Raw genomic sequence first — 10,186 nt, 5'->3', positions numbered from 1 at the left:
TCGAGGATAAATACAGACGCCTCCGTACCGATCCGCGAGACACTACTAAACCTGCTCATGACTCGTGAGACCTATGTAACCTAGGCTCTGATACCAATTTGTCACGACCCTAAACCCAAACCCGGTCGTGATGGCGCCTCTCGTGAAGACAAGGCCAGCTGACACTTACCCATTTCAGTTCTTAAGCAGTTAACAATGAGATTTAAGTCTAAAACATGATACATAATCCAAAATTTAAGCAGTCAACAGTACAAATTTGCGGAAGAACAACCCAACACAGCCCGATACCGGGGTGTCACTAGTCATGATCATCTATCAATCCAAACCCAAGTCTGAAAAGTCTATAAGCTATTACAAAATATCTGATAAAGAGATGGAAATGAGATAAAGGGGGAGAAACACGGGTCTGCGGACGCTAAGCAGCAACCTCGTGGACTCCAAAGTCTGCTGAGAGCTCTCAACTCGCACTGGCAGGATCAGCAATGCCTGAATCTGCACACGGGGTGCAAGGAGTAAAGTGAGTACTCCAACTTAGTGAGTAATAATCATAAATAAAGACTGAAAGCAAGAAATCACGTAAGGTACATTACAGGCTATAATGAAGCAGTAAAAGCCATTAAAACAGTAAGGATATGTGAAAGTCATTTTAGTTCAAGCGCAATATCAAGCCATCTCGTGGCATCATCACTAGGCTCTCGTCCTCATATCAACAAGCCACCTCGTGGTGTACATATCTCAGGCCATCGGCCTCATAATCATAATCAATGTTTCCTCACAACATAGGCCATCGGCCTTACTTAGTCCAAATTCTCACAAGCCACTCGAGAAATAGTAAAACATGATTCTCAGCCCAAAATATCATTTAAAGATCATTAAAGTGTTAAAACAGAGTAAACATGGCTGAGTTATGAAAACAGTGAAATATAGCATGACTGAGTTCAAGTATAAAGTCAAAACAGTGAGGAAATATCAATAAAAATCCCCTAAGGGTTCAAATAATTGGCACGAGGCCCAAATATGGCAATTCGCCCAAAACATGATGATAGCAAATAGATTTCAGTCAAATACGCAATAAAATAGACATTCGGTACGGACTAAATCACAATCCCCAACAGTGCACGACCCCACACTCATCATCAAGCATGTGCGTCACCTTAATATAGCACAACAATGTGCAATCCGGGGTTTCATACCCTCAGGACATCATTTACAATCATTAATCACCTCAATCCGGTCAAATCTCTAGCCCGCGATGCCTTTGCCCCTCGAATCGGCCTCCACTCATGTCGAATCTATCCAAAATTAGAATCACGACGTCAAAATATGCTAAGGAAACGAAGCCCAAAAAAAAATAATCAATTTACAACACAAAATCCCGAAATTACCAAAATCCGACCCCCGGGACCACATCTTAGAATTCAATAAAATTCACATCAATGGATTCCTTTATCTCCCCACGAGTTCATACATATCAAAAGTACCAAAATCCGACCACAATAGGTCCCTCAAATCCTCAAGTCTAGGTCTCCAACACCAAGCCCTAGTTTCTCCAATTTTAACCCTTAAATTCCATTAATTATAGCTCTAATCCGTGAAATAATACCATAGGGACGAGTTTTAGGTCCGAAATTCTTACCTCAATGAAGTCTCCTTGAACTCTCTCTTCAAAATCGTCCAAAAAGCTCCAAAGCCGACTTAGAAATGTTGAAATAGCTAAAAAATCACGAAGGAAACAATTTATACCTTCTGGACTAGGGATTTCGCATCTGCGGCCATATTATCGCTTCTGCGGTACCGTTTCTGCGATCAAGACCACCGCATCTGCAGTCCTCACATAAGTCACCAAAACCGCATCTACGATACATTGCCAGCACTTGCGCCATCGCAGGTGTGGCTCCTGAACCGCTTCTGCGGCTCCAGCCTTTCCAGCCTAAATCTGCTTCTACGACCAATCTTCCACATCTGTGGCATCGCACCTATGGTGCCCAATCCGCAGGTGCAGAAATACCAGAAGCAGCAAAATCTGCAGCTCTCCAAAATTCCAAACTTCTCCGTCAACCATCCAAAATCACCCCGAGGCCCTCGGTACCTCAACCAAAAAAATAAATATATCCCATAGCCTTATTCAAACTTGTACCAATCTTCAAAACACCTCAAACAACATCAAATCAACCAAAACACATCAGATTCAAGCCTAAGTTTCCAAAATCTTCCGAATTCCGCTTTTGATCAAAAAGCCAACCAAACCATGTCTGAATGACTTAAAATTTTGCACACACATCCCAAATGACACAACGGAACTGCTGCAACTCTCATAATTCTATTCCGACCCCTATATCAAAAATCTCACCCAACAACCGGAAATCGCCAAAAATTAAATTTTGCCAATTCTAGCCTAAATCTACTCCGGACCTCCAAAACTAATTCCGATCACTCTCCTAAGTCCCAAATCACCTCCTAAAGCTATCCGAACCATCGGAACTCCCATCCTAGCCCTCTAACACATAAGTCAATATCCGGTTGACTTTTCCAACTTAAGCTTCCTTTAAAGAGACTAAGTATCTCAAACCTTACCAAATCCTTTCCGAACCTGAGCCAACCAACCCGATCACATATAGAAACAATAGACAAATAAATAAGAAGCATAAATAAGGGAAATTGAGCGGTAGCTCATGAGACGACTGGCCGGATCGTCACAAGTTCTCAGTTTGAAGCTTAAAATTTGAAAGGTTGACCAAGTTTTGACTTGTTAGTATATGATCTCAGATTGGAATTTTATGATTTGATTAGCTCCGTTAGGTAATTTAGGACTTAGGAGCGTGATCGGAATGTATTTTGGAGGTCCGCGGAAGGTTAAGGCTTGAATTGGCGAAAATGGGATTTTTGGTGTTTTCCGGTTGATAGGTGAGATTTTGATATAAGGGTCGGAATGGAATTCCGAAAGTTGGAGTAGGTCCATTGTGTCATTTGTGATGTGTATGCAAAATTTTAGGTCATTCGGACGAGGTTTGATAGAGTTTTTGATCAAATTTGGAAGTTTTTGGAATTCTTATGCTTGAATCTGATGTGATCTTGGTGTTTTGATGTTGTTTTAATCGTCTCGAAGGTTGGAACAAGTTTGAATGATGATATGTGATATGTTGGCATATTTGGTTGAGGTACCGAGGGCCTCGGGTGAGTTTCGGGTGGTTAAACGGATCAAATTCCTGTTTTGAAAGTTGCAGATTTCTCCAGATCAGTGTTGCAGAGTTTTGCTCTTCGCATTCACGAGAGGGCCCTCGCATTCGTGAAGAGATGTTGAGTAAGGCATGCCAGTTACCCTTCGCGTTCATGATGTTGGTCCCGCGTTTGTGAAGGTTGAGTCTGATTGTGCATCACGAACGCATGGCATGGTTCGCGTTCGCGTAGAAGGGTGAAGCAGACTTGGGAACCAGGCCCTAAAGCATCGCATTCGCAACTGAAGAAACGTGTTCGCGTAGGCTGAGTTGAGTAAGGCATCGCGTTCGCGTTCGCGAGGGTAGTGTTCGCGTTCGCGTAAGAGGAAATTTGAGCTGTGAATTATTTGTGCTTCGCGAACGTGAGGCTTTGACCGCGTTCGCGAAGAAGGAATTTTTGGCTTCGGCAGAATGTTTAAATAGCCATGTTCGCCTATTTTTGGTCTATCTTTCACCATTTTTGAGCGATTTTGGAGTTTTTTGAGAAGGATTGAAGAGGGAATCAAAAGGAAACACTTGGAGGTAAGGTTTTTGAACTCAATACTCGATCCTATGTTGATTCTTACTTGTTTAAACATGAAATTTGTGGAAATTAAAGCCTAAAAATGGGAAATTAGGGCTTGAAATTGGAAAGTGTAAATTGGGAATTTGAGGGACCATTTGATGTTCGATTTTAATGTTCTTGGTATGTATGGACTCATGAGAGCATAAGGATTCTATTGATGTGATTTTTATCATATTCCGAGACGTGGTCCCGGGGTCGGGTTTGGCCTATTTCAGGATTTTTGATATAAATTGGTTATTTTGGAGTAGGCTTTGTTCCCTTAGCATATTTTGATGGTATGAATCTGTTTTTGGCTAGATTTGGAGCATTCAGAGGCCGAGTTGAGAGGCAAAGGCATCGCGGGCTAGAGTTTGGACCGGATCGAGGTAAGTAATGATTGTAAATGTTTGTCCTGAGGGTATGAAACCCCGGATTGTCACATCGTTGTGCTATATTGAGGTGACGCACACGCTAGATGACGAGCGTGGGGGCGTGCACCATTGGGGATTGTGACTTAGTCCGTCCCGTATGACTGTTTAACTGCGTATTTGATTGAAAACTATTTGCTATCATCATGTTTTGGGCTGAATGCCATATTTGGGCCTCGTGCCAACTGTTTTGGACCCTTACGAAATTTTTACTACTATTTCTCACTATTTTGATTTCATATTTGTACTCACTCATGCTATATTCTACTAGTTTCATAACTCAACCATATTTACTCCATTTTGACATTTTAAATGATATTTTGGGCTGAGCATCATGTTTTATTATGCTTGAGTGGCTTTGAGAGATTTTTGACTGAGTGAGGTCGAGGGCCTATGTTGTGAGGATATTATGGGATCGGGATGCGCGCAACATCAGTGTGGTACTGATTTATGATTATGAGGCCGATGACCTAATTTGTTACGCCATAAGGTGGCTTGATATGAGGCCGAGAGCCTGTTTGATTATACCACGAGATGGCTTGTTATTGCGCTTGGGCCGTTAGGAGCCCCTCCCGGAGTCTGTACACCCCCAGTGAGCGCGGGTACCCTGAGTGAGTGATATATTGATTATGCCACGAGATGGCTTGTTATTGCGCTTGGGCCGTAAGGGGCCCCTCCCAGAGTCTGTATACCCCACAGTGAGCTTAGGTACCCAGTATGAGATGTGATATAGCCCAAGTGGCTGATGTTGTTCTATTTTATTGCCCGATGGGTAGTTCTTGATTTATGTTATGCTTGAGGGGCTGATTACGAATGATTGTGAGGTAGACCGAGGGGCTGGTTCTTTTGATATTATGCCCGAGGGGCGGTTTATGGTATATGCTTTGCCCAAGGGGCTATTTACGTTTCTATCATGTTTACTCACTATTTTATCACTCGTTTGAAACTATTGAAAATTTGTTTTAAAAGGTTTTACCGAAACTGAGCATGATTTACGAAGTAAATGATTTCTGTACTGTGTTGGAAATATCCTGCATTTGTTGTAGCGTTTGACGTGGCTTACGTGTTTTCTTACTGCTCAACTTTCATTTACCTTTATTACTTACTGTGTTGGAGTACTCACATTACTCCCTGTATCTTGTGTGCAGATTCAGGTATTTCTGAACCCGGTAGCAGGTGTTGATTGATCAATGGCAGAGTCATCGGAGTTAGCAACGTAGCTGCCCGACGTCCGCAACACTGCTTTTCTCCCTCTTGTTTTCATTAGACTGTATTTCGTACATTTTTTGAGTTTTTTTGTTGTATTCAGACCTTAGTAGATGCTCGTGACTTGTGACACCCCAATGTCGGGCTTGTGTATTTATTTCGCACTGATCATTTAGACTTACATTATGAGATATCTGATTAATCAAAGGCTTAAAATGATTGTTATTAATTAAATGGTTAATTCACGAGTTGTGTCGGCTGGCCTAGTTTCACGATAGGCGCCATCACAACCGGGTCGGTTTTAGGGTCATGACAAAAAAATTAAAAATTACACTAACCCGACCCGACCCCTTGTACCCGTAACACTTACGGTTCATTTTTTACACGGATGAACCCGAACCCGTTAAACTTGTTAAGCCCCAACCCATAACCGGCCCGGACCCTAACCCGTACGATTACTATTTTTTCCTACCCAGCCCGGCCCGGCCCACCCGTTAGACACCCTTAGGCCTAATGTGCTAAATGTTGCTTTTTACCACTTTGATAATATTTGACTTGTATATAAATTGCTGTGAAACCCTTCTCTTCTAATCTTCTAGGAAGTGCACGCCGGCGTGAATTTTTTTCTATTAGTTTCATATCCTTAATTTAGAACGAGGTTCAGACAAGTTACAAAGCCGGATGATCTTTTGGTTACCGGTACGCTGCCCCCTCCCCCCCGGCTCGAGTTGTCCGCTCGGGTAAGCCAGGTCTAGAACAATACACCCAGCTTTTAAACCTAGAATAACATTGCCTCATACCGAATCCCTAGTAGGAACATTTGTTTGCATTACGTGCATTTGACTTTGGGGACTTAATACAAGAGTTGGGTCCGTCTAGGACAGGTGTACCCAAAAATAAAAGACCATCCTGATGTATCTTATGTGCTACATGTTGCAATCTTCAAGGGTAAAATGGGTCATTTGGCAGACCAATGATGGCTGATGGTAAATGAGAAAGAAAAGAGGTTGAAGTGTAAAAATGAAGCAAGTAGGGCCAGTTATATTTTTCTTTCACATTTTTTTCCAAGAAAAAGACAACAAAAAAATAAAAATGAAAAATCCAAAAAAGATTTTGCACTTTCCCCTCATTTTTCAAAAAAAGAAAAAGAAAAAAGAGACAAAAAAATATATTTTCTCCAAATTAGCTATTTTTTTAATTCTCGCCTGTATCCAATCTTTCCTAACTACGCATACTTGATTCTCGTCTTTCGGGGTGGGATACGTAGGCAGCCCACATAGGGTTCAGTTTTCCTAGTAAGTCTTAGGTTCTTGGCTTCGCGGGGTATTAGCCAAATCTTGCATGTCTAGCCATTTTTGGCCACATAGGCCGTTTTGCCAAAATAGCTTCAATCATGTCTTGCACAGGTCCAACATGAAGTGTTATTGTCTCACATAGTGTTCTATGTCTTTAACTTTATTTGGTCTTAATTTTCTCATACAAGTATGGATCTACTTACCGGAGTTTTGAGCATGACAGACGCCTCAGGACCATCCAGTTAGGATCGCTCATTCAGAAGTTGCTTAAGGATTTTTTTTTATGTTTTGAGTCTGTTTTTCTTTTATGTCTCCTTTTATCTTCTAGTTTCGAGTCTTTTAGGTGATATTAGAATCTGTCATAGTCTAGTTAAGTTTGTTGAGTCTTTTGTTATTGTACTTTCTATTTTGTATTTGAAAAAATGTGTTATAAATCAAGAATCCAAAAAAAAAAGAAGAGATTTTGCGTTTTATATTTCTGTTAGAAGTTTTCTTTAGAATACTAATTCTAGAAAATTTAAAAAAAATTTCTTTTGAGGTAGTTTTCCTTTAGGAAATTAATATCTAAAACTCAAAATAAAAATTGCTTTTATATTTTCTTTAGTATATTAAGACTAAAAAATTAAAAAAAAAAGAGAATTTTCTTTTGATACCTCTTTAGAAGTTTTCTTTAAGATATTAATTCCAAAAATACAAAAAGATTTTCTTTTGAGGTTCTTCTTTGGAAAATATATAAAAAACAAAAATAAATTCTTTTTATTTTCACTAGAACTTTAGGACATTGTGCATAGAAAAAAATACTTTATCTTTTGTTTATCTTTAGAGTTTCTCCCTTAGGTAATCAAAAACTGAAATTCAAAAGTATTTTTTTTTATCTTTTTCATTTCTTGTTTCGAAATCATTCTTCAGGATATCAAATGAAAATTCATAATAATTTTTCTTTGGTTTATTCTTTAGATTACCTTCCTAAAAAAATCGAAAAAATATTTTTCTCTTGTAGGGTTTTTTTTCCTTAATAATTTCTCATAGAGTATCTGTTTCACAAAAAAGAAAAAAAATATGCTCGCTTAAGATTGAGTTTAGAATAGATTATAGAATATTAAGTCTAAAAAAATGAGAGAGATTTTCTTCTTTTTTCTCATTAGAGTAGTCATTAAGGTAAAAAAAAAGAACATTAGTTTATTTAGTCTATTCTCGATTTTCTGAACTACGCAAAGATCTGATTCATGCAGTGACATGATACATAGGCAACCTACATAGGGTTCGATCGAATCATTTTTAAAAATTAAAATTAAAAGAAAAAAAGAGAGGTGAAATTATGGGATGTGAGAAATGAGAGGAAAGAAAAGAGTGATAATTAGAAGAAAGAAAGAGGAAGGAAAATGAGCAAGCCAAGAAGTGCTAGAAAAGAAAGAAAAGAGAAGATTGAAATGAACAAAATTGGGATGATGCCAAGCGACCTTGTGACCCTCGAAGTTATTCTAGAACCGTTAATTGTTAAAAGGTGCATTACACGCAATGTAATATTTTTAGCTTTTAAATGTCCTAATACTAATAGGATGACCCCGTTTTGTTCCTTTTATTATCTTCATTGAGCAGAAGGGTGGTTGGTTTGTGGTTCTTAAGTAACTCATCCATACAACACAAGGTCAAAGAGGAAGATAGCCATGACTAGCAAAGACTTGGACACGTGTGTTATTGATCCGTGTAAGGAGATTTTTGAGTCAAATTCTGAGTTAAAAGAAGAGGTCTTAATGTTGAAAGGACAGATGACCGAAATATATCAAGCCTGGATTAGTGGACGTCCTCCACCATTATTTCCCACTAACTACCCTGAAAGCCTTGTCACCATTCCTCCACTGTCACAAATCTAGATTCCCACTGCTGCTGATATCTCCCCACAACCTTTTCACACTCCGCTCACCAAAACCACCTCATATACCGCTCCTTTGACCACTCATGTTTTTGTAGCTCATCCACCAGCTACCTTTCCTCGATCCTCTAGCGAGACTGTGTTCAAAATCCCCGATGCCCAACACTGTGCTCTAGAACCAACTTTCAAGATCTCGAATCCATACTCTCACGCTCCTCATTTTGAGACTCCCGGTGAAACTAAAAAGCCTGCTAAGACAGTGGAGCAAGATGAGATATCCAGGAAGGTGAAAATCTTAGAGCAGTCTTTAAGAAACATGAAAGGGTTGGTAGGTCAGAAGAGTATTGCCTTCAAGGATCTGTGTATGTTCCCTGATGTTCACTTGCCCCCAGGATTTAAAATACCAAAGTTTAACTTGTATGACGAGCATGGAAATCTAGTAGCCCATCTGAGGGGTTATTGTAGTGAAATGAGAAGTGTTGGCGGGAAAAAGGATTTGCTGATGGCGCATTTTAGTGAGAGCCTGATTGGGGCAGCCTTGGAATGGCATACTCGTCAAGATGTTAGTAAGTGGCATACATGGGGTGACATGGCTCAAGATTTTGTTCGGCACTATCAGAACAATGAAAACATTATCCCAGACCGCCCCTCCCTATCTCAGATAGAAAAGAAACCCAAAGAAAGTTTTAGGGAGTTTTGGTTCAGATGGAACAAACAAGTTGCTCGGGTCAGTCCTCCGATTGATAGAAAAGATGTTGCTGAGCCCCGCCAACAATAGGATCCAGTGGGCATTCCTACTAAAGGATTTCAGCCTCAGTACCAACCCCATGAACATCCCCGAGCTCCACATAATCCACCCTAGTATTATCCTTCGAACAACATCCGACTATCTGTCCAACCACTAGGTCACTCCCTAGGGCGAGCACCAGCATCCCAAAATTCTCGTGCGCCTTCATAACATTTTTAGGCACCCTATAACCCTAAAAAACATAGGCATGGAGTGAAACAAATACAAAGAAATAGTTTCACGCCAATCAGAGAATCCTACATAAGCCTGTTTGGGAAGTTAAACATTCTGGCCCGATTGAGCCTCTCCTCGGCTATACTCTGGACCCATATGCAAAAGGTTTTGATCCTACTGTACGGTGCATGCATCACTCTAATGTCCAAGGGCATGGCATTAAAGATTGTCGTGCTTTGAAAAGGGAAATAGAAAGAATGATTCAAGAAGGGATAATTGTGATCAAGGACAGTGACAGGGGGTATTCAAATCCCTTTGGGAACTTGCTGACTAAAGTTAATAATATTGAAGTTGGTAATGGTCTTGATAATATTGATGTGGAACTCAGTGTCTAAGATGCCAAGCTTGGTAATTGGAAAGACGCTCCTTTCTTGGCTAGTCGGGGATGAGTCTTGGTGGTTCATTTTGTTGTCATTTCTGTTGTCCGGGTTATTTCAGGGTTGTAATCCGGATATTGTCTTGTGACTCAAACCCTTCTATTCTTTTATTTTGCTTAGTATGTTTAGTCGTAGTAACTCGTTTAGTGTTGTCTAGGTTTATTCCAGGGTTGTAACCCTAGTTTATTTTGCTTGTTTTGTTGTTCAAACCCTTTCACCGTCTGTCT

At 40.1% G+C, this 10,186-nt stretch overlaps 1 protein-coding gene across 1 annotated transcript; it reads left to right on the top strand.

Annotated features, from left to right (window-relative positions):
* Positions 1-8,877: 8,877 nt before the first annotated feature.
* On the top strand, positions 8,878-9,917 carry LOC138870686 (uncharacterized). Its single transcript, XM_070148514.1, has 2 exons — positions 8,878-9,288; positions 9,600-9,917. Exons 1-2 carry the CDS (start codon positions 8,878-8,880, stop codon positions 9,915-9,917), a joined length of 729 nt encoding a protein of 242 aa, XP_070004615.1.
* The last annotated feature ends 269 nt before the right edge of the window (positions 9,918-10,186 follow it).

Source organism: Nicotiana sylvestris, chromosome 6 (genome assembly GCF_000393655.2).
Source record: "Nicotiana sylvestris chromosome 6, ASM39365v2, whole genome shotgun sequence".
Classification (NCBI taxonomy): Eukaryota; Viridiplantae; Streptophyta; class Magnoliopsida; order Solanales; family Solanaceae; genus Nicotiana; species Nicotiana sylvestris.
The sequence above is the reverse complement of the archived record's forward strand: the minus strand, read 5'-3'. Positions and strand labels throughout refer to the sequence as shown.

What these genes read in the sequence shown, in the direction of transcription:
- LOC138870686 (XM_070148514.1), top strand. Translation starts at nt 8,878, where the DNA reads ATGAAAGGGTTGGTAGGTCAGAAGAGTATTGCCTTCAAGGATCTGTGT. An exon ending in GGAACAAACAAGTTGCTCGG is followed by an intron (nt 9,289 to 9,599) that starts GTCAGTCCTCCG and finishes CACGCCAATCAG; the next exon opens with AGAATCCTACATAAGCCTGT.